The 25,382-nt window shown below is 37.0% G+C and overlaps 1 protein-coding gene and 2 long non-coding RNA genes across 8 annotated transcripts in view; 2 read left to right on the top strand and 1 right to left on the bottom strand.

Moving 5' to 3' along the window:
• The window catches only part of LOC139968843 (uncharacterized), a 97,546-nt gene extending 80,374 nt beyond the window's left edge, over nucleotides 1–17,172 (top strand). Inside the window, exon 2 of the long non-coding RNA XR_011793555.1 lies at nucleotides 13,643–17,172. This is a non-coding gene — a long non-coding RNA (uncharacterized lncRNA). The remainder of the gene's footprint in view (nucleotides 1–13,642) is intronic.
• Nucleotides 663–7,725, top strand: LOC139968841 (uncharacterized). 6 transcript variants are annotated; one of them, XR_011793552.1, is made up of 6 exons: nucleotides 663–823; nucleotides 2,634–2,823; nucleotides 3,876–4,449; nucleotides 5,014–5,218; nucleotides 5,605–5,723; nucleotides 6,772–7,725. It is a non-coding gene; the product is annotated as an uncharacterized lncRNA (long non-coding RNA). The 6 variants fall into 6 exon arrangements; XR_011793547.1 differs by having other exon boundaries at nucleotides 664–823; nucleotides 3,876–5,218; XR_011793549.1 differs by lacking the exon at nucleotides 663–823 and adding an exon at nucleotides 990–1,004 and having other exon boundaries at nucleotides 3,876–5,218.
• The window catches only part of LOC139968839 (RYamide receptor-like), a 43,880-nt gene continuing 33,985 nt past the window's right edge, over nucleotides 15,488–25,382 (bottom strand). The window contains exon 3 of the mRNA XM_071973342.1: nucleotides 15,488–18,091. Coding sequence (XP_071829443.1) covers nucleotides 17,663–18,091 — 429 coding nt within the window. The 3' untranslated portion in view covers nucleotides 15,488–17,662. The remainder of the gene's footprint in view (nucleotides 18,092–25,382) is intronic.

The following is a 25,382-nucleotide window of genomic DNA, read 5'->3' as shown; positions in this document are numbered from 1 at the left end:
ATTCGATATAACTTACATTTAGGGAATTTCCAAAGTTGGCACTTAAAGGGGTACTTCTATGTCTAAGAAAAACGGATTGACAGTCGAAAAGCCCGTCCCAATGTATTGTTCCTAACTATAGTTATGATGAACTGTTTGAATACAAGATAAATCCGTCCTTTCTACATGTGGACCATACAGGTGTTCTGTGATGTCATGAAGTGGAATGTAGATGTCCTTCGAAGGTATATTTTTTGTATTATAAAATTTATCATAGGAATGATAGGCATATATATTTGAGTTACCAATGTTACCAACATTTGGAATTTTATAATATGCATTTTTCTGTTAGAATATTATTTTCCCCAGTCGATTTGAAATAAGGAAAAAAGAAACAGTCATACTCAACTCAATTGCCATGGTGACATATACTATACTTGGAAGTATGGGCCAAATTCCCTGGACATCACTAACTCGGCTGTTTGTTTGATGCAATCCTACAAAATATACAATGTATCTCAAAGTACATATTGCTATTAGACGTGGTTTTCACCTAAGGATTCTGGAAATTCACGTCAATTTTTGTTAAACAATGAAGTTCAGGTACCGGAGTGTCCCTTTAACGTTCGCAACCTAACTACTTCCGGATAGAATTAGGCAACGGCCTTTCAATTTCTAGTATTATGGGCAACTGAAGCAGCCCACAGAATGTATATGATGCAGCATAAAGAATCAGTATCTGTGTGTTGATTAAGTTTGATTTTGGAAGCCTGGGCCTATGGAATTACTGTGTTGACAACACTAGCAGTTCCTGTGATTGGAAAGGGACGTTAGCAGAACCTAGGTAAAGACTCCCAACTTATTATTGATTGTAATGAATCAAGTTGGGGCTAACATTACTAGGCGTCAGCTTGATCAGTATAGTCAGTATTGCGAAGTTCGCCATACTGCGAAGTTCGGGCACCCTAAGAAATACACGATTTTCACCATGAAAACCTACAGGAAGAGCCAAATTTCACCAAAAAGTACGAAGCTACAGTTATTTTCTCTCCAAAATGACCCGTGTGCAAGAAATTACTTACATATTTGTCAATAAAATGACGAAGATCTATGAAGTCTGTTATAATTACTGAAAGAGCAACTGCGCCACCAATTGTTACCAGCGCCACTCTGTGGGTTGCTTGTCCGAACTTCGCAATACTCTAGCAAGAAATACCAGTCCCACAATCACGAAGAATCTTCTTGGAAAACAACGTGAAAACAGTTTGCAGGAAAGAAAGTTTGGCCGTGTATCGTACTATAACAAAATTCTCCCACCATATGAAGTATATTTTCAAATGATTTATACCAGAAGATTTAGTTTTGGGGTGTTTTAAGTCTTAAGTGGCCGAACTTCGAAGTCACCATCCTACCAGAAAATATGAGACCTAGGCTATGAGCAGTTTCTAATGATGGTCTCTAGCTTCAGCCTCTCAAATATTCTGTTTGTCGCACAAAATATTACCATAACATTTGCGATAGGTCAAGTGCCATGATTAAATGACACTTGTTTGTACACGGAAACGAACCAAAAAGTTTTCCAAAGATTTTCATTCTGTATGCAAACTGTTTGCATGTATATATGTTTTACTGGAGGTCTTTGCAGTACTGTAGGTCTTAGTTGAAAGAGACCGAGGTATCTACATAACATTGACTCATCTCTGCAAGCTTCTAAGCATTGTCTCGAAGCTGCTAAAAGATGTAATATGGTTTTAGGTATGACCAAGAGGAACTTCAGTTTTCTGAAAGAGGATATAGTTTTAATATTAGGGAGTATAAGCAGTTGGTTAGGCCTCATCTGGAGTTTGCTGTGCAGGCTTGGAACCCATATTTTGCTAAAGATAAGGAAGTATTATAGAGGCCGAGAGGAGGGCTCCTAGCATGATTAGTTCCTTATACTTATAGGCGGTACAGCTGCTGAATCTCCCCACACTGGAGCTTAGGAGGTTACGTGGTGACTTGATTCAGGTTTTCAAGATTGTGTATTATTTTTGACAATTTATCGTTCACTGACTTTTTCATGTTTGCTGATTGTAGTTGTACCAGAGGCAAGTTTGTTGTAACCTCCAGAAGTTACAAAGTAGGATTAATATTCGATGTAATGTTTCGTTCATGACTCCAAACTGTGTATATACCAATGCAAGAAATAATCACAAGTACAAAGAGATGGAGAGTGAAATTATGTAGATCTTTATTCTTGAAATGAAGTTGGTTACCACTCTGCTGATAAACAGCAAATAATGAATACACAGTAACTCTTGTGGTCAAGGGGATCTAGAACAAAGCTGGCAACTTGTCAACCATTATGAATCAATGTAGGTTTTAATTAAAACAGTTCAAGAATTTTGACCAAAACCATATTTGAATATTTATCATATCTGGGGCCAATACAACATACCTTTAATGTACATACAATGTGAATGCACAATTTTTTGCCCCCCAAAAACATTCCCTGACACTGACAATGCTGTAAGACATTCATGAACTGAACTGCATAGGCCGGTATACCTACAGAATTTGTGTGCTCCAACATGTATATCATTTTGTTTGAACCTCCAATTATAGACAAAATATTAATAACAACTGTACGAGTCTTATACTATTCTGTTTAACAGCTATCCATCTCGTGTGCCGCCACCTTGATTGAAGATGTTGACTGGAATTGTTGATAGCCTGGACAACTTGGTTCCTGATAAAGCAAGGGGATGTGCAAAGCTTTACTTTGTGAAAAGAGAAGGCATTACTTTGAAGGATAAGCTAGGTTTTTGTAAGGCTTATGCTGCCACCTGCCTGTACAATTATCCGGTGAGTGATGGGTACTTTCTAGTTGTTTTGATATTATCTTTTAAAGTCTGTACATGCTGACATGGTTTTGTAAGTATTAGAAAGCATAAAAAATGTTAAATCTATTATATCAATATTGGTAGTTGGTACTGAATTTGATTTGGATGTCAACTAATTATTAATAATAATAATTAGTCTTATGTAGCGTAGAATCCAACAAAAGTTGCTCGATGCCCTAATTTCGGGTGATGACAAAATGAAGAAAAAGAAAACATCTAATAACATTGTGAAAAAAGATGAGTTTTAAGATAATGTTTAAACTGATCAAGTGAGTCTAGATACCAACAGATATACTGGAAAGTGACATCCTCAACTTGGTTGGGGAGGGGGGGGGGGGGTTGGCGGGGCACCGTGACGACATTAGCGACCCGTGATCGTTTTCAATCAAGACACTGGAACATTAAGCTGGTTAAGATATTCCAGAGGTCACTACATGTGATACGGGCAAGGGACTTGAATGAGTTCGGAGAGTAAAAATGGAGAGAGTCATAAGTCAAGATTAAGCAGATATATTCTATTAAAAAGTTGTTCAGTGATGAGTTCAGTATGTAGTACGTTAGTGAAAGCCTCTCTGGTGCAGACTGTAGATTGACATAAATATGTACCATAAAATGAGACATAATTAGTACCGTACAGCTGTATGTACATAACAGTGTAACGGTACAGTACAGCATATTTTTATACCACAAATGCTTAGTATTGCAGGACATATCCATGGAAATGTTCTTACCGTACTTCTTTATGCTTAGGAAGTGCATTCTTTTAAAGTTCATGGAAATGCATTTTCTACCTTCAATTAAGCTCAAACTTTGATCATTAGGTTGTTCTGAAACTACCATATATGAATATTCAGATATGGAATGTGCCAGAGAAGCAGAACCTGGCCAACCAATAAATACGTTTTAAATCACAAATAGTCTTAAATAGAGAAACGTGCATTATCCGTCATCATTGCTCAGGCTGAAATACTGTATTTTACAATTTAAGTTTTCTTACCTAAATTGCTTTTGCAGATGAAACTCATGTTACCAATGCATGCTAGCTGTAGCAATTGCCAGTGGGTATACCCTGTAAACTATGGAGGTGGACTGGTGGCTTGAGACTGTGTCGACCTTGACATAACAATTGATGAAGATTGCTGTGTTATGCTCACATCACAGTCATCCACAAAGGATCGTCAATTTTATCAAATTAGTGTCGATAGATGTTATGGCTTTGGTTCATTCTATAGAAACTTGTAAAAGTGCTCTAAAACGCTATGTAACAGCAAATAAAAAATATATATATATATGACACAAAATATGTAGTAAAAATGCAGAATAAAATACAATATAAATGAGTATGAAAAAGTGCCATGAAACTTTTATTCATCCATATATATATATATATATATATATATATATATATATATATATATATATATATATATATATATTTATCTGCAACTTTGCAAGGTTTTTCAGCCAATACAATCATTCCTGCGGTACGCACCGACCCATGGTGATACTTTGCTCAGATAGTGTCAAGGGATTTCTATTTTCAAGCCTTTGGGGGCCTAGGGACTACAAAACACTTGATCTGAGCCTGGTAATGAGAAATATAATTGAAATATTAAAATAGTACCAATAATCGTGAAGTAAATCAGATTTAAGCCTGCATTTAATGGAAACTAGAGGTTTGGCAACTTTTTATATCCATCATTGTTTTGGGGGCTTTAGAAACATTGACAGAGCAGTAACATGACAAGCATCGTCTGACTGTCCAAATTACAGCTGTCAGAGTTAGAAATGGCTCGCAGTTAAATGTTGGAGGTATATGCATTGCTACTTCGTCAGTCTCAACTTTTTATATATCCATCATTGTTTTAGGGGCTTTAGAAACATTGACAGAGCAGTAACATGACATGCATTTATGAACCGTATTTTTATGCAATTTATACTGGAAAAAATGAAACGAAATCATCTGATTGTCCAATCTACAACTGTCAGAGTTAGAAATGTCACGCAATTAAATGAGGGCGGTATCTATGCGTTACTACTTTGTCAGTCTCGATATGATTTCAGGTGCCTGGTATATTCTTTAACAGTCGTGTATACAGCGCTATTAAAGAGCTACGTTTGTTACCAGTATGGTGAATATCTTCTCTTCCAGGTCCCACACAATCAATTCTATCTACGTCGACGGACGATGTGCTCTACTTCCGTGTTTCAATCAGGTTGACCAACTGCCCCCCACCTTTCACTCCGAGACAATATTAACGACTACAACATTGTTGCATCTTGTGTGATCGTAGGTTAATACCTGGAATCTCTCATTACTGATATACATAAGGAACTCAGTGAGTGCAGATCCTATGGTGAGTTAACATTTAACACAACTGTAATTATCCAATAAGACGTGTACAAATTTCCAACCCATTTGATGCATGTAGGATGAGCCAGGGACCCGGCGTATTGTTTCTGTGTGCTGTACTTGCAAATTGCTGACAGAATGCACTCAAGACAATTGCAATTGTTTAAAAATGTATGCAATTCGCTCCTTCTGGGTGTACTTTCTTCAGCTGTAGACATCCATTTTGAAGATATTATAAATGCACCAAAAGAAAAAGAATTTCAAAATCAATTTCCATGGGGGGGGGGGGAACACACACACACACACATTTTTAAATATTACTGTATATATCCTTGCATGCAATTAACGCTTTGTTAATAAATTAATAAATTTTTTCCTTTTCTTCTACAGATTCCAAGATTGACAATGAATCCCTAGTATGTGTGAGCAGGCTTGTTCTTCCACCCTCTGAGGCTGGAAAACCCATTCCAGGCATTGTAATCCAAATGGCCAGTACTTCAATTTCAAAGGTATCTTTGTTCTGATAATTAAGTAACATAAGTAACATTGCATTCGACATGTTTTGTCTTGGTTTTCACATGATCTAACCCTGAACTATAATGCCTACAACAGCAGGGGCTGGGGATGAGGGTTCAATCTATAAAGGGGTGTGTGGGGGAGGAGGGAGGGTTTTACTGGGCCACATGACTTTAATTTGAAGGGGAAAAACCACAAAGGGAACTCAACTTTCCAACAATATGGATCCTCTGTTCCAGTTCCAGTATTTGAATGTCGTTTCAACAACAGGGCACTTACTCATTTCAATTTTGTAATTTTCCATACAATTTTGCAACTAATGGCCACTTCTGAAATAATGAAACAGCTTTCTTGAAATTACTAGATAACAATTTTTAATTGCAAATATGGAAAAAGTGTACTCTTTACCAGAAAAGGAATTTATTCACATATTCTCTCGAAAACATCTGTAGGTAATGTTCATGTTTGTAAAGGATATATGCCAAGGGAATGCATAGTGTCTACTGTCTTTCAAATTCTTACTCCAAGGAAATGCATTGTCTTTCGGATATAACATCAACATTATGTCTAACTGTGAGAATAAAGTGGATCACAGAGAATAATTTAATGGGCAAATTTTATGATAGCTGTTTTATAGACTTTGAGAAAATACATATTTTTCTATAGCAGTATTTAAGCCTTTCATTAAATGCTATAGTTTCTGTTTACATAAACTGCTATAACTCACTTAGCAAGTTGCCCATTCTGCATAGCAGTTTGTGATGTGATACAGGATAAATTATGCCCTGGGTTTCATCTGTGTGAATATTGAGTTACCTACAGATCCTGTGTATAAAGATATTGGCACAATTTGTACCACAAGAAAAAGAGATGGATTTATAAACTTTATGGGCTGTTGCAATTTTTTCTGGTATGTGTGATCATGGTATTTAGTTTGCTCTAACCCTTTATTGATGTCCTTATGCAAATTAATGTACAAATTATGTATCACAATATCCAAAGGTTTTTTCGTTATATTCTACTTTTGTGCTTTTTCTCAAGGTATATGCAGAAATGGATCGCTTGTTGAAACCCATGTTCGAAGTTCTGGGAGGAAATCCTTTTGAAGGGAAGTTTTGATTCTTAATGTGTAATGTCCTTACATCTGCTGAGGCTTCAGTGTCACGAACGACTTTATTCATTTTACGTGTATTCAGTATATGCTGGTCAGGGTGATAAGTAGGTCACTCGTCGTGACTGACAACTTGTGCGTTTTTTCTGGAAGCGTCGAGAAATGATGGCGCTATTCGGTATTAACGAGTGCAAATTTCCAGAACATACGGGAAGTCAATTTTTAGCAGGTGACCGGATATCGTCGACCAATGAACGATGCACTATCAGTCGTATCTTCGAGACATGGATGATTCTCGATGTTTTTCCGTCAGGATTCCTGGAAAGGAACTTTCGGGAGATTAAACCCGGCTATATATAAGAAGAGATATTTTCGGTGATGAAGGGTTTAGTTTAGTTTTCCGACCTATTGTGAAAAGAAATTCATCTGAGATAAAAGATTAATAATCGAGGGGACGGACGGAGGAACCGGTGGACTGTTTGTTTATTAGATTGGTGCGTCGTTTAACCGGGACAGGCGTGACTTCGGCAGAGTTTTTCGGAGTTCACCCAGGAGGAAGCCATCCTTGGGATACAAACGTTGAGTCGAATTGGACCAGCGGGGAACGGTTTTGCTCCTGACCAAGTCACGGGATACCAGCCTACGAGGGAGCCTAATCCCGACATCGTTGTTGGTGACGCAAGGAGGTCAGAACAGCTACGAAAGGAACCGAGAGCCGGCACGCGCCGCGTAAGATAAGTTAAGTAATCTTTCAAAAATTTAACGGCCGTATAATATTGTAGAATCTGTCTGTAATATTCCAAATTTCTAGTACCAATAATCCTTGTACAAATCAGTAGAGATCGTATCATTGTAAATATATCGTTTTTGTTAACTTTCAGAAACATCTCAGTAGTCTTTTGGTCCTTTGAGTTTACTTCCCTGAATCTATCTAAAATTTTATTTTTATCGGCTTTGAAGGCCAAAGGAAAAACCCGGGGTCGCAACAGAGGGGGCGCTAGAGGGTGCCATATTGCATTATCCCACGGAAGTTGTGACATTCAGACCACCTGACATTATAGGGCTGAGAGTATGTGATATTAATATTGCTTTGATTTTAAATATCTGCTTGCAACAGCAGCATCATACAGTGTTACCTCTTTTGATTTTATCCCAAGTGCCTGTCAGAAGCTTTAACTGTTCAGATGCCAAACTTCACAGCCATAACCTGACCTAGTGAGTTCCCAGTCTTTGTCAAGTCTAGGTGTTTCATACCTAATCTGGAGCATTTTTAGTATTCATATTATATCCTGCCTGATATTGTGATCATAGCATCCTGTTTTGAAAGATGTTGTTATCTGGAAATGGGTTTTCAATACAAATTTTCACCTTTCATTAATGGTGATGAAGACTGGACTCCACATGCGTAGTAGTCAAGATAATGAACTAAATTGAAAGGGAGCTTTGTACCTTTAATTCAGAGAACACTGCTTTAAGTTTGAATCGCACACACCACCAGCTTTCATGAGAACGGTGATGAAGACTGGACTCCACAATGGCAGCAAAGTTATGACATATGACCCTTTCTCTGTTGTATTGGTCAGAGAGAAGGAATGATGGGTCAGGAGATGGGCAGGGGAGGGAGAGGGTGGGTGCAGAACAAACCTGGAGAGGGCATTACTATTTTTGAAATCAGAGTTGTCACTAACTGGTGAAGGTGCCAGTGATCAAGAATGGCTAATAAGATTAACAGTGATCAGAATCATCCTTCGTATAATGTACTACTAAGAAGTCTCCTGCACAAATCGCACAGAAATCTAAGAAATCCCCCATCTTGCCAAAATACAGAACACAAGGTTACGGAAAATTTTATATAATGTGCTGCTTTATACATTCGATCCGAGAATTTTGATAGAATGTTTGTTGTAGTCTGAAATACCATTTTCTGTATTAACTTTTGTATGTGTAGATGTATTTTTTTAGTATCCTTTCATCAAAACTTTTTTTTTTTTTAATTATTTATTCTTCCTGTTAACCTATCCTAAATTTTATATTTATAGTGGAATGAATAAATGAAATGAAATTGAATGATCCATGGTCAGAAAGTACCAAGAACTGGAATCTCAGGAGTGGTCTGATTTGTTACCGTTCCCCCTCTGCGAAGAATATTAAAGTCTTCCAAGAATTTTGTGTGTTATGAGTATGGCAAAGAAATTTGGGTATACAGTCTACTGTAGTGTCTTACAAATTAGTTTGAAACTGATAACTTTAAATTTCCAATTAAGTCTCTGAGTAAGGTGTGGAAAAAGGGGGAGGAGCTGGGAGAGTGGGGGGGTGGGGAAGAGGGTAACCGTTATAATTTGAAAGCCCGGTGAATTTGAATATTGAAGGTATCAATAAGCTGGGAAGGACCTCTGTGGGGGTGAAGGGTGGGAGGTAAGGCTGCATGAGCAGGGCCGTTCATGAATTGAAACATGGTGCTGCATAACGTTTATTTTAACATTTTCAAACTCGTCCTAAGCTTACTTGCATGGAAATGTTTGAATTGGCATCCGGGTGGAATTATAATATTGCCTATAATATCCGAATTTTAATTATCGTTAACCAAGTCTGCCAAATGTGACCAATTTTGCCGTAGAAAATTATACATATTTGGCCGTAATATCAATCAATAGGCCGTTAGTGAACAATATGATAATTTGGCAGATTTGTACGAAATATATTAATCAATTAATTATGAATGATTGCACAATCAGGTTCTGATAGTGTCACATTTTTATAATAAATTGTTACAGAATCGAATAAAATGTCTCATTAAATTCTGTATGCAGCACCATTAGTACATGTTGTCATGGAAAACATGGAAAAGTTATGAAATTTGAAAAAAAATCATATCGTGGAAATGTCATGAAATTTAGCAAAAGTGCATGAAGTCATGGAAAAGCAGTGAAAGTTTGCATAGCCTATAGAGAACATAATAATGAACTTTAAATTGCCATGAATTTCTACAAATTGCATTCCATCAAATTGTGTTTCTTGTGGAACTGAATTAATTATGATTAGTTGCTAGGATGTAATTTTTATAAAAAAAAAGTAGGGCCTAATTAAACAATTGGACTGGATAATGAAATTTTGTTGCACCCAAGGTGCAGGAACCCCTTTATAAGCCTATAAGTATGGCATCATTTTGCATGTAGACACCCTTTAAATCATTGTTGCCCTCCCTTAAGAGACCCCTCCCCCAGAGCATTGATCAGTCCCACCCCTCCCCTTATAACAATATAATAGCCCTATTCAGTCCCCAGCCTCAATCATTCGTTTTTTGTTGTTGAGAATTTGACCCTCCCAACTCCACCCCACCCCACCCAATGCACACACCCTGTGCATGTACGTCATTGCATAAACTATAGAGGTAACGGTATTCAAAACGCCTAACAAGGCTTAACATTACACAAGAAGCATGTATGCATCCCACACCGGTACCGCCGTATTAAAGAAATGCCCGAGATATCTTGGACTGCCCTTCCCTACCCCTCCACCCTATCCCGACCCTCTTTAGTTCATTGCTTACTTTTACGACATACGCCGCTACCCGTAGGTGCATGCATAATATTAGCCTGTTACGATATTACTTCCATGGTTTGTGTGATACGCGCTTGCACTGGTTGTCGCAATACTGTGACTGCATTGTATTTGGTATTGACCGTATAATGACGTCATAACTGTATCATATCTATTTTCGTATACGCTCTTGCGTGCAATGGTTGGGTATATAAAGCTTGCCTATGCGATATGTAGTTCATACACAGGTTTGCATTTGCCAGACAATCGTGTGTCCACGAGAAGACCCTCATCCAGTCTACCAACATGACAGATTGGAAGTGGGTGCTGTCTCTGGTTCAGCCGTTATACGACTCTCGTCTTGAAACTGCATACTTCGCTGCCAATCCTAGGTTTCTATCCTAGGATTAACAACACCGGTCCCAGCCAAATCTGTTCTCTCTGTCGTTGCAACCCCGCTATCATCCCCTGTGGATGCGAGGGGTGACATGAGGACGGGGCTGGGGCCACCAGGGTTCGTTATGCCTCTCCCGCGGTGAGCGTGTACGTTTTATACATTCGCTCATCGCGGAGGGTGTTGGGACTCTGTTGGCCCCAGTTCACTATCAACTTTCTCATCATATACTGGCGCGGCACAATTGAGAACTTCGTGAAGAACTTCGTGAAGACATTATACGAAACAGCCTTGAGTATAAGTATCTTTAAATTACAAATGTATACCGCATGCGATGATCTGACAATACAAATATTGGTAGTTTGTAGTAAAAATGAACGTTATTAAACAAATTCTTAAAAGATATAACTTTCTTTGTATTTATTATATATATATTTGCTCCGTACATTTTCCTTTAGGTGGGACTACAGAGTAAGCAAAAGGGCAGTGTTATTGGCATTACTTTGCTTCGCCGTCTATGCCGTTACTATACACATCTGTTCTGCAGGCAGGTGAGCCCACAATAGTATAATTTATATTTCTGTCAATTATAACTGTAAGCAACAAGTTGATTGTTTCCAGTAGGCCCATTTCAGTCTTTACTCAACTTAAATGTTTATACAATTAACCACGATCAGTCCGATTTGCAGATAGGCATAAACAAGTTGATTAATTATTTCAACTTTCATTTTTAATTCTTACGTGATGATACATCCCTCAAAGATTTTACAGAAAGCTTGTAATTGGTCACGGTAATATAAGTGCTTGGAAAGTCGAGTTTACACTGTGTATACATCCATTGTGTAGTCTGTGTACATGTCGGTACGCTACGTTGGTACTGTATGGTGCAATCGTTCAGGCATTGCACTCGATATTGACATAATGACGTCACAATGCGTCAGTTCTATTTTCGTATACGTACGCTATTGTGTGCATTGGTTGGGTATATAAAGCTTTGCCTATGCGATGTTGTAGTTCATACACAGGTTTGCATTTGACAGACGATCGTGTGTCCACGAGAAGACCCTCATCCCGGCAGTCCACCAACATGGCTGATTGGAAGTGGGTGCTGTCTCTGGTTCCGATATGACTTTCGTCCTGACAACCGCATACTTCGCTGCCAATCCTAGGTTTCTATCCTAGGATTAACAACACCGGTCCCAGCCATATCTGTTCTCTCTGTCGTTGCAACCCCGCTATCATCCCTATGGATGCGAGGGGTGACAGGAAGACGGGACTGGGGCCACCAGAGTTCGTTATGCCTCTCCCGCGGTGAGCGGGTACGTTTTATACATTCGCTCATCGCGGATGGTGTTGGGACTCTGTTGGCCTCAGTTCACAATCAGCTTTCTCATCATATACTGGCGGCAAAACTGGCGGCACTACTTCGTGAAGACACGACGAGCAATACGAAGTGCTAGCCCATCTGCCTTGCTGCATTCATACTACGTAGCCTATACGTTGGCTTCTATTGATACAAAAGACCAGGTAGGGAAGTTATCAACAAGTTTCCATTGCTTTATTGATCAACTTTGGTACCGCATGTATTTGGATCACTGATGTCTGTTCAAAGTGATTTTACTGCGGATTATTTTCCATGTCTTGTCTATATATTACGTTGTTAGCCTTGACTAGATTAATCGGAATTGTCAGTCCCGTTTTTGCTACGAAAGAATATATTGTCCTGTCGGCAAAGTAAACTTCTCGCGATTGTCTAAAGTACTTTAATTGTGGCGTTAATAAATATTACTATTTTTTACAAAACTACACTGACTACGAAAGTACACGTGTAGTCACTGGCTACGTGAGCGTTCGGGAAGCTTAATATACTCGTTGAACAGAAATATGATCGATGATGGCCGCTTATTAGCTAAACTAGGGAGTTGTTATGGAACAACTCCCTGGCTAAACAAAGTTGGTGGGAAAGCTGTGTAACGTGGACTATATGTTTGTAGCAATTATCCTACAATTAAACTATAACGTCCTGATGCTACCCTTACAAGCCCCTCTCATCTCCACCTTCCCACTATTTAATCAAAGGAATATGGTTTAGCCTTGACTTCCCTTCTCACTGTTAAAACATATATGTAAGAGCTAGGCTTCCCGTTTCCATGGTAACCACCGAACAATGTTGCAGTGAGTTGTGAGTATAGCCTATTACTATAGTTACTACACAATGCAAATTGAAATGGCGGTCGGTTTACCGTGCAGAGGTTTAGCTATAGATGACGCTTTTATTTAGCCTGAAAGCCCACCATTGATATTGTGGTCGCAATGTATGATCGATTATTTGGTTTAAAACTTTTTAAAAGAATGATTGTAATCAAGAATTGGCTGGTACCGTATTTCCTTAACAATGTTTGCTTAAATTCGAACTTCAAGTACCGTACTTGTCTATGCACTATAAGCTGTATTAGTCAATTGTGACGTTTAGTAGAAAATTGAGCTTCTTAAAGGCGGCATCATTATATGTAAAAAACTTAAGGATAAGTTCAGAACTTCAGACACAATATTAACTTTGATATGTTATAAAGCGTTAAAAGAATGCACGTCTAGATAACTCTTTAAGTTTTTGAGAGATGACCCTTTTAAGGGTGTGAAGACCCGCGCACAAAGAAACGTCTCATGGCGGTAATCTGACCTAGTTTCGAATGAGGTGTAACAGAAGTGTTAGACACCACCATCGATCCCAGAAAATACATACACAGCTTGCTACCGTCGGTAATTAGACACTAGTGTACAGTCAATATATACAGCTACGGTCAATACCCACAAGACTGTACATAGCAGCGATGGACATCTCAGGTCTATAGATAAAAGATAACAAGGTATCACGTTTCATTACTGTCTGCATTTTGTAGCGACAAGAAGAAAACTTCACTTGCAAGCAACGGAAAGTTAACTTTTTCAGAGCGCGGCACGCGGTTTGGGGCGAGTCTTCAATGCCTTTAAACAGTTGACGTTCATCAATGAAAAAGTGCCACATGGAGACGCTACTTAAATATACTAAAATAGCGCCACCTTCCGCATTGTTGCCATACGCTGCTACGTAAAAAAAGTAAATCGGCCATCACTGTTCAAAAGTCGCAAGAAAACTTAATAACGTATAGTGAAGAAGTTTATTGAAAACGGATAAATTGGGAGACTATATCCTACATTTTAATTGGTCGATTTATTTTGTTAGGCTTATCGTTTATCGTATATATCAATACCTAACAAGTGCCTGTAAAGAAACATAATCAAGGTATATTTTGATTGATACCTCACAAAGTTGTAAAAATTTAGTACGCTCAGCGATCAAAAACGCATTCGACATTCTAATGTTGATTGTACGTTTAGCCTTAATCACAACTTGTTCTCAGCGTTCGTATAAATGAAAATATGCAGTTTATGGGAACTTTGGGCATGGAACAAATATACATCACCAACAACTAAATTAACGCTAGCAGAGAATCCACTGTGCATCCCCGAGGCTCAACCACGTGTACGTCGGGGGGGGGGGGGGGGTTATACCCCAGAATAAAAGTCAGGAGCTCGGTCATCCCTGTCGTGTAAAACCCCTGGAACCGCTTAACATTTTGTGATCTACGGTAATTAACTTTAGAATATTAATGATGCTAACATGTGAAATTAATTACAAAGTTTGAAGTTGAGACATAAATAAAACTCCTGAAAGAGACTTACGTGTGTTCTACTTTCCAGAATAAATGGTTTGCTCCCTGAATTGTTGAAATATGAATATTAATTACAAAATGTGATTTGTTTAAAATCTAAATATGAGCACATTTGAGCAATAAGTTGCGATGTCATTCTTGGAATATGCAAAAAGAACAGATTTTGGTTTCTTCTAAATAATATGAATTGAATATATACAATATCGGGAAATTATGAAACTATAAAAAGAGAATATATTTTATGTTCGAAAAGGTTTGGTCTTCTGTGACATAGGCACAAAAAAAAATAGATAGGGATTCTAATTGTTGAGTTATCCCTATTTCACGTTTGATGTCTAACTGTCTTCATGTGATGTCACAACTGGTTGCATATAGTTTCCTTTATACCAAAATGAACATATTTTAGAAAGTTTATAGTTCAGTGAACCTAACAAGCTGTATGTAGTTATCAGTTGGACTAAGTGTGTGTGTTTATTTCTGCATACAATATACCGGTATTGTTTCCACCTCCTTCCGTTATCTTTATTGACGAGTATCAGGGGCTGATCCAGGACTTTAAATAGGAGACGGGTATGACCCTGGGGGTGTAAGGGCGCCTTTCCCTGCCCCCTCAGTAAATAAAGTGTTAGACGTAAAATTGGTGCACTCTAATGATCATTTATAGACTAGAAATTAGGTTAGGTTTACACGCAAGGTTGTCCCAATGGTATTTGGGGGGGGGCTTTAAAAGGGGGGGGGGGGTAACATGCCATACCCCTAATGATTCGCTCTTGAGTAGTTTCCTTCGTTAATATAACAATTTATTTTCGTCTTTTGTACTTTTATTTTCAATTTGTAAAATTTGTCTTAAACCTGAATTTACTTCCTCGTCCCGCCAAAACCATTACGTTCGTGAACTGCTGATGCATAATTAATTGTGTAAAAGCAGATAACTTAAGGTAAACTACGACACACTGAAAGAATAAAAAAGCATAGATAATTTTGTATTCATTTATGGCGAAGATTATTTTAATTTAATCAGTATTATTAAACATGATTTAAAATAAATATATATCAGTCTGCATGCAAATATGTTGGTAAATGAAGTTAAATATGAAAAACAAAAATGTCAAGTTAAACTGATCACGATATAATTAAATGGACAAACGTATTTTATCCCTTTTTAAATAAATTTTCATTTATATCTCAATCACCTATTGTCATTTAAAAAACAATTATATGAAGGAAAAAAGTAGATCGTTAGAAAAAAATTGATTGATAAAATTGTGGAACATATAGCTATGCAATAAGCTGTTTTAACGTGCATAAACACCTTTCTTCAGTAAACTTTTCAAAATGGGAGTGGCTTACGCATGTTAGGGTAAAGCGTGAACCAATTAAGACAAAAATCTAAGTGTTTTCAACAACAAAACTCTCTCTTTCTTCTTGTCTCTTCAATCTCATTTCCATACGATTCTGCTAATACATAACTGGAGTTATATAAATATTCAATTTAATACCTCCAGCGGAACTTTTTCACAAAAAAAGTCGAAGAAAATGGGCACTCGCCTGATAAAATAAATCGTCCATTTGTATATATACATATAAATCTAACTGTCTGTGACAACAGCTGACCCTATGTATGTATGCGTACATATGTATGCGTACACCTGTTTTGTATTCTGTCTGTGAGGACTTGAACAACGGAATAGCAAGTCCTCAGACGTCATTTCAAAGTAATTTGCATGTCCTCAGATGAATTATATTGTTCGGGGATATTGTTAGGGTACGTGGATTTGAACAAAGGTAAAAACAAATTTAAAAACAGTGTAACAGTCTAAATGTAAAACATACCTGTGTGTATATATATAAGGTACTTGAAACATTACACATTCATGTTAACGTGAATAGGCATTTGTGACGCGTTGAAAATACTTAAGGAAAACATCCACAGTCAAAATATTTTTTATAGCAATAACAAACAAAAAATCTTTAAATTACAAATGTATACCGCATGCAATGATCCGACATAACAAATATTAGTAGTTTGTAGTAAAAATGAACGTTATTAAACAAATTCTTAAAAGATATAACCTTTCTTTGTATTTATTATATATATATTTGCTCCGTACATTTCTAACCACGTGACATCTATTGATGTAAATATTTATATTTTGTATACAAATCTGTTATCGATTGATTTTGATAGTGAATAAGATGATGCAATATCGATTTTGATATGAAGTCAAACTTTTAATATCCACTGCTTATTAGTCCAGCTTGCCTTTATATATCACTTTGATTGTTTTAAGAATTGATACTTTAAACATCTGAAGCTCATTCAAATAATGAAGCTGGACTGAATAGTATAACACAGAGACCTATAGATCAACTAGCTGCTCAAAGGCAACACACAACACAATAGAAAAACATATACTTCTTATGGTACCAAATAAAATGTTTACAATGCATGCCAAATTTGTTACCGATAAAATGATGGTGGTGGATGTTATCCATTTATGCTGTGTTCATTATATGAAGCAGAACGACCGATTTGTGTTTGAGTTATCAAACTAAATATGTAATATGACCATTTTAGCAAAAACTGTGGAGCTGAGGTCATCATCGACATAGCTTCAAAGAACCCTCCCAGAAAATAGATATCTTAAAGGTGAATATTTTATAAACGGAATATCTATAGAAAACATAACCAGAAATCAAAGGTTACTTCTTTTTCTTCTTTGTTGCATATCCGCACTAAAAATTCTGGCTTCATACGAACACTCTTTTAGCTGTCACAAAGTTGTGACCATGTTGGTCTTGTCAGTCATAAACATGAGCCACTGTGTGCTGTTAATCTACAATTGCAGTCGTCATCCGTGGTATATATTAGACCAATATCTGAAGGCGTTTTCTGTCTTTTAGATCAAAAGCTTTGCTAACCTGCTAGCTTCGGTCCAAAATGGGCAGCTGACTTCTTAGCTCTGATGCATAATAATAATAATAATAGGCCTAATAATAGGCCTAATAATAATAATAATAATAATAAACGTTCATTCATCGATAAACCCCGTCCCTGTAGATATGTCAATTCCTCGTGTAGTCTACGGGCGCTGTTGCCCTTCCGTTAATTCGCCAAGAGCGCCATACATGGTGACGTAATATCCATCGTCTCTTCTCATTGGTCGAAAGTTCTTACCAATCGTTTCCTCCTTTGTTCGACGCGTGATTGTTATTCACCACTTGAAGTGTAATGTAAGAGTAATTGTTTTCTGAACTGGATTTCGTCCTCTCGCTTTTGTAACTGACTGATTCCATCTGTGTTTGAACATATTCCTTTCCCGAGACGCCCCTTTTACCCCTCCAATCCGGGTTAGTACTGACGCATGGCAAAAAGCGGAAAACCTGACGGAAACCATTTCGAAATTTGGTATTCATCCAACAGTATATGATCGGATTAACAAAGCAATTGCTCATAGCTATAAGCATACAAGTCAAATAGACTAATTTAATGAACCTGAAGTAAAGAATGCTTGGCGCAAAGTCTTGGACAAGATTGTAAATGTGGATCGGAAGGTAACACAAGGCGAAGATTAGAACGACAGTGGCAAATAACTTTACGAGCTGTGAAAATAAAAATACAAGAAAAGAATAATATTAAAAATAGTAATAATAATAATAAAGAAAAGAAATCGATTCATCAGAAATTCGATCAAGGTTATTGAAAAAATGAAAAATTTCTCCTAATAGCAAAATGTATTTTCATTGAGTGTTTTTATGATTTTTTATGTTTTAATTTTCCATTTTCAAAATGTAAGAAGAAACTAAGTTGTATAGAAAATATATGGTTGATGTTATTCGTCATAAGAATTATCCTGAAGGGAATCAATAGAATTTTCAAATTTGATGGTCAGTTTTGACAGTTGTCAAAATTGCCGTAATCCTTTGAAATTTGATCTTTTACAATATAATAAGAAATAAGTCCATCATGTGACATATAAAATAAAGTCTATGACGATATTCCTTTAGAAATAGTTAGCGTGCCTGGTTTTACGTTTGAATCCTTTTTTTATTGGTCAGATTGTTGGCTCGGTGATCAACTTATACCTGTGCACTAACAGGTTGAAAAACATAACTCGAACATAATATATAGAGACATAGATAGAAGTAACAGGGTTAGGTAAAAACATGTGTTTTAATGTATCCTACAATCATATTCCAGTGAATGGCATTTGCATACAAATACAAGCGTGATCAAAATTATGACGGCGCTTTATCACTATACCGTACAATTCTCATATGTGAAACAAATAGGAAGCAGGTCAATCAAAGGTTAACAAGCTGCTCAGGGCCGTCTTAAGAGATCACCGGGCCCTGGGCCCGGCAATGAAGCGGGCCCCTCAATCAAGTGAGTTCGAAAAAAGTTGCGTGAAAAATTGACATCCTTGACAATCGCTCAAGCATAGACATGCCTGCATTTACCACCCCTCCCTATGTCGCGCATAAAGCATAAAACTTTAGCTGAACAACATACGTGATATATCTAAAAGCTGAAATACATTATAGAAGAGTAATCTTCCAGTTGCCCTCCATCCTTTGCCTAACAATAATCCAGGGTTGCCAACATAGATTCGAATATTTAATGTCAAACTCTCAAGTGTTTCACCAACTCTCGTCACAAGTTGTCAAGTATCGAATTCAATCAGGCATAATGGCCTATTCAATAAGTTTTCCTCCCAGATTAAGACATGGGGTTACTACGATTGGGGGCCCCTGACATCGCGGGGCCCTGGGCCAGGGCCCAGTGGGCCCATGCGTTAAGACGGCCCTGAAGCTGCTGCGATGATGACCATAAAACCTATGAAGAAATTTGTTACCAGAAGAAGGAAGTGCGTGACGAGAATTTAACTGCAACAACAGACTTAGTAATATAACAAGGTGGAAAACAAAAGAAGGCGCATTCCTCAATCAAAATGAAATGTTTCCTATATGAGGGCGGTATTGAAGAACATGCATAGACTCTGGATGTGTGACCCTATTAATTCGTACCGCGTAAGATTTGTCACAAGGGACTCGTATATGCGTAAGGTTGACATGAACTGCAGTATATATATATATATATGTTAATTTTTCGATTTTCATTTATATATATATATATATATATATATATATATATATATATATATATATATATATATATATATATATATATATATATATATATAAATATATATATAAATATATATATATATATTAAATACAACCTTTTTCTTAATTTGTAAGGTCATACCCACAAATTGACCGTTTCTAGAAAGTTATTTTTTTCTTCCAGTATTCGTGACAGATAACTGCCTTCATGGCTCTTCAAAACAACAGCAACAGCAGTTAAGAATAGTTACACGTAGAACACCCACTGATTGTTATCCCACGCATATATAATTGAAAGTGTTGTTTAATTATTAATAGTTCACGTAAGTTAAATTCCTTATTTTGAATTGTGAAATTATTTTAACTTTATAGTCCATTATAGTCACAGACTTGCCTCCTACGCAAAATCAATCCCATTGTTATACTTTCCTATTGAAATGCAAGCATAGGCGAGACGAAAACAAATCTTAGCTAATCCCTTTTCCATTAAACCGATTTAACGTGGGTGGATGAGCAGCAGACGAAATTAAAAATTTGTGTATTGGAAAGATTGAAATACACTAATATGGATTAAAATGAAAGATAAAGGGGGAAAAAAGGATAAACTAAATTTTTTGAAGCCTCGCCCTTTCTGCAATTTTAATGTAGAGGGCATTGCAGGGAAAATAATAAAGTACAATATATATTAATCGTTATATATAAATATATATATATATATTGTTTAGCTTTCTTGGCAGAAAAGTGATGCAAATGACAATGAAACGTTTAAAACATCTTATCTTCGCTCTAAAATGCAGTCATCTACCCCTTCAGGCAGTTCACAACATAAGCTTTCAAGGTTTGGGTGTTTACAGAAATCAGTGCTGGCGATATGACTTTGCAAAATGATCAAAGCGGGCGCGATGTTCAAAACCGCAAACAATAAATATCTCAACGTACCCTATATATATATGATCAACTCTCTGATATTGATGACATAGAATCATACATGTAGAAAATTGGCCTTTCATTTACTATTCCTATAAAACATACCACTGCACACTCTGTTATTTCAAGCAAATGATAGTATTAAGTTGAATTTATGCATTTAGTTATACTCATTTCGATTTCAGGGCAGTTCAGTTTTCTTACTGTGCAAGTATAATTCGCCCCTTTGAAAATCTCCTCACTTCACGCAACTTCGTCTTAAATATATAGCGTGAGTTCTTCTCATCAAATAATCAAAAGGACGAGGGCCCTGACATTTCGATTATTGCGGTTGACTTTCATAATCAATGAGGGCTGCATTCATCCTACATTTCATCGGCTGATCTTAGCAGATAGTTTCGCTGACATATTTAGATTGTTATAACGAGTATATTGTAAACTGTATCTATTGTACATGGAATATTGTATATTTAGTATTGCATTGCGTATTGCGCATTATACATTGCACTTTGTATTGTGTCTATTGTACATAGAATATTGTATATTGAGTATTGAACTGCGTATTGTACATTATACATTGCATTGTGTGTATTGCACATCGTATATTGTGTATTGAACATTGTGTGTTTTACATTGCATATTGCACATTGCGTATTGTACATTATACATTGCACTTTGTATTGTGTGTATATTGCACATCGTATATTGTGTATTGAACATTGTGTGTTTTACATTGCATATTGCACATTGCGTATTGTACATTATACATTGCACTTTGTATTGTGTGTATATTGCACATCGTATATTGTGTATTGAACATTGTGTGTTTTACATTGCATATTGCACATTGCGTATTGTACATTATACATTGCACTTTGTATTGTGTGTATTGCACATCGTATATTGTGTATTGAACATTGTGTGTTTTACATTGCATATTGCACATTGCGTATTGTACATTATACATTGCACTTTGTATTGTGTGTATATTGCACATCGTATATTGTGTATTGCACATTGCATGTTGTACATTGCATATTACATATATCAGCTGATGGGGTTTCTCTCTCTCTCTCTATTCTGTACTACCACTTTCAACTCAATAAGTGAATCTCATTTCACCCTGTATAAGTATCGGGTTTTATATATTTGACTAGGACGCCAACGTCCTCCCAATGACACAGTATATTTTCCTAATTCAATGTAAAATACGACGGTGAACTTTTTCATTTGACAAGATGAGACAATTTGATTTTACCTCGAACATACTACTTCTTCAACCTTTAATACAGGCGTCCGGCAAATCTCTCTTCAATCTTTTTAAGACTGAATTTTGTGATTTCCTTGACAGATAATCTCGTTAGTCTGTAGATCACCTTTCCATAAAGCCTATAGGAGTGATAACCAGAACAACGAAAACAAAGAAAGCTGTAACTCAAATGTTACTTTAATTTAATAGATGGGGGCTTCTTACAAATTTGAGCTAGTTATCTGGTCGCGGACAAAATAGCAAATTGACAATTCTATAGATTCTATCAAATAAAATTTAAAGGTATCCAGTGCTGTCAAGTTTCGAATCGTTTTTTTTTATTGTATTCTTCTTCTTCTTCGTAAGTTTTTTTTCTTCTGCGCATGGAATGATACTTGTACGGAAGCTTTAAACAACTGAATGAAATTTAGACTTGTCTTAATGCCATGAACTGTAGTACACGGTGGAGATACAATGTCCATATATTGGTTGGAATCGGTCGTGTAGTGTGGGTATGGGGTGCGGGGGGCTGGGGAAACTGATTTTTCACGCGGCACCTCACATAAGCTACGGAGCTATGTAAATTTACATGTATGTTGTATAACGAACATACAATGTATCACATAAATCATTGTTTGGCGACACAGCTGTCCCCCTGTCATAGCCCCCCCCCACACACACCCACCTTCTCACGTCACTGTTTCCATGGTGAGATCAGTGACAATATGATAAGTTCTTCTTGTGTCCTATCATAAACTTAATGAATTAGAAAGTTATAAATGTCGACTAGATGGATTCCGTTCACACATCTCCCTCTCATTTGCACAAAGATTTCACAGACTGATTTTACCACAAGATAAATTATTATAATCCTTAAAAAAAAATCATTTCCATGTATATCAACAACACAAAGTGAAGTGGTGTTTATTTTTTATTTTTTTTTAGCTGTCGCACTGTTTGTGTCACTGCGCCATGAGCGTCTTTTTTTGACGGATACCGGCGCATTATATATAAATGTCCATTCTTATTATTGCATATTTTCAAGATTTTTTCGTACAACTGGTCCCTAAATTATATGATAAATGCAAATGCTCGTTGCGCTTCTCGAACATAGCCGGAAAAGAACATGAGATTTCCGCATTCACCCCGTAAACGACTTTAGGTCTAGATAACTCGATTAGATCGCAGTATTTGTATCCTGAGGGTCACTGACTCGAATTTCATTCTAGCCGAGAATATATTTTTGCCCGTTATCGATTTGTTTTTCTCAATAAATTTAAAATCGGCCTTCCCATGCTGCTGATTTTCTTAAATATTTAAAAAAAAATTGTTTATCATATATACATATATAACAGTTCCAGGAATTGTTTGTGAAACAGAAATCAGACCTTGGTAATTGATTTCAGTTTTTCCAGTCAAATTTTTCTAGACAAGGGGTTCCTACATATGCATGTACCTCAAACTAACAGGAGAATGTTAATAGATGGATACCCCCTCAAGAACCCCCCCCCCCCCTTCTTTAGTTTAAGGTATCATTATTTACCTCAAATTGGTTTAAAAAATATTCTAAAACGAAATACTCTGTGGTAATTACTAAGTGATGACAACGTACAAAGTTTATAGGTAAGGTGACCTTCATCATATGGAACGCCAAAATAATTTTTCAAAAAGAAAGAAAAAAAAAAGGCCTCACTAGATATGAAATGATCATGTTCTGAACTATACTCCATCTTCTAAGAGATCATGTTCACATTCTTGTGAACTTTTAATACATGTAAACGCATATTTTGCGGCTGTAAAATGACACGTGCATGATGTTCATTAGAGGTAATCAGCTTAAAACATTGATAAACTTCAGAGCAACACGCCATTCGTTGAGCCTTCTTAGCGTGCGCTGTATAGACTGTACAAACCAGACTCGACCGAATGGGGTGACGTTCTAAAAGATGTATGTATTTTTATTTTATATCCTCCTGCAAGCAGGAACTCGCGAAGAAGCCATCATTGGCTTGTCAACGCCGCAAGCTGACCGAAGTCAGTCTCTTAGATTCATATTTTAACGTCCATGATTATGAATTGTCAATTGTCAACAACTCTGTAACTGGACGACATACATTAATCTTTGGAGTGACTCGAACTCGGGACCTTATGATTGAAAGGCACCGGCGTTAACCACTGAGCTAACACTCCCAAGATATGTACATGTTGTAAACTGATATGTCAAATGTGGTCCATGTTGATATGTTGTCATTAATATGGCAGTTTACCGCGGCAACATAAATGTTTCAATCAGCTGGATATCAGCTGACATTTTATACATATCCTTCAGGATACTGACTTTAGGCTCAGCTCAGACCATCACCATTTCAAGTGACCCTTTTTACGTTCCATATCATCGGGGTGTGTTTACTGCGCTACGTGCTCTAAATTGAATAAAAGAAAGGGAAACTTATAACATTGGATTTCGTATTGAACCCAATCGATTTTGTGAAAGGCAAGGTCCATTGGAACAATCATGAATTACATACGTAACAACAAAAAACAACAAACAACAACAACAACAGCGAAAAGAACGACCAAATTAAGGCCCGCATGAAATTCAAACTTTTGCAAAAGAATCGAAATTCACTCCAAAGACTGGAAGCGCTTTGAAAGAGACATTCTGAAAAAAATGTATATGATGCCGTTTCTATGGTAATGCAGTAAGCGAAGGTTAAGTTGTTCATGATTCTAAAGTACATGGTAGGCCTCTATGTCTATTGGAAAACATAATGTTTTTATTGACTCATTCAAATTACACTTCGCGTGGGCATGATAAAACATATTACGACGCTTGTTGTATTATGTACGTAGGAATGAAAATAATTAAAATAAGGGATCGAGTTTTCTTGTAACTATGATTACGAATATTTGGAGTTACCATGGTAACGGATATAGCAGATAAAGGACTTAAAGACAGCAGTGATGCCATCGGTATAAGGTGTAGCTAAAAACGGTTTGTATATGTATATCTTAGTTATAGTTTCATTAGGTGGGTTCGATATTATTATATGTGAATATTGCAAAGGCTTGCTCAGAGCGACACAAAGTGAAAGCTGCTTTAAAGTCACCCAACTATTAAATTTGAAGAGGCGTTGCTCTAAGATGTTTTAACCTTTGACATACAATATTAGCTTCTCGGCCCTTTGGCTAAGATCATGTGTAGTATAGTATATGTTCCCTTTCGAGGGGAATGGTGATGCCCCCCTGACGACGATCACACAGTCACAGTTCCGATGCAAGGGGACTGGGGTTGAGAGCGGATCAGTCGCTTGGTAGTTTGGTTTTCGTGGCCAGGTTCTTTCCTGGGCGACTTTTCCTTAAAAGAAAAAGCAAATTCATCGCTTCTCGACCTTGTGGCTAAGATCATGTGTAGTATCTGTTCCCTTTCGAGGGGAATGGTGATGCACACCCGACGATGATCACACAGTCATAGTCCCGATGCAAGGGGACTGGGGTTAAGAGCGGATCAGTCGTTCGGTAGTTTGGTTTTCGTGCCCAGGTTCTTTCCTGGGCGACTTTTTCTTAAAAAGTATATTAGCATATTCATGA

The sequence above is a fragment of the Apostichopus japonicus genome, chromosome 6 (genome assembly GCF_037975245.1).
Source record: "Apostichopus japonicus isolate 1M-3 chromosome 6, ASM3797524v1, whole genome shotgun sequence".
NCBI classification, from domain to species: domain Eukaryota; kingdom Metazoa; phylum Echinodermata; class Holothuroidea; order Aspidochirotida; family Stichopodidae; genus Apostichopus; species Apostichopus japonicus.
The sequence above is the reverse complement of the archived record's forward strand: the minus strand, read 5'-3'. Positions and strand labels throughout refer to the sequence as shown.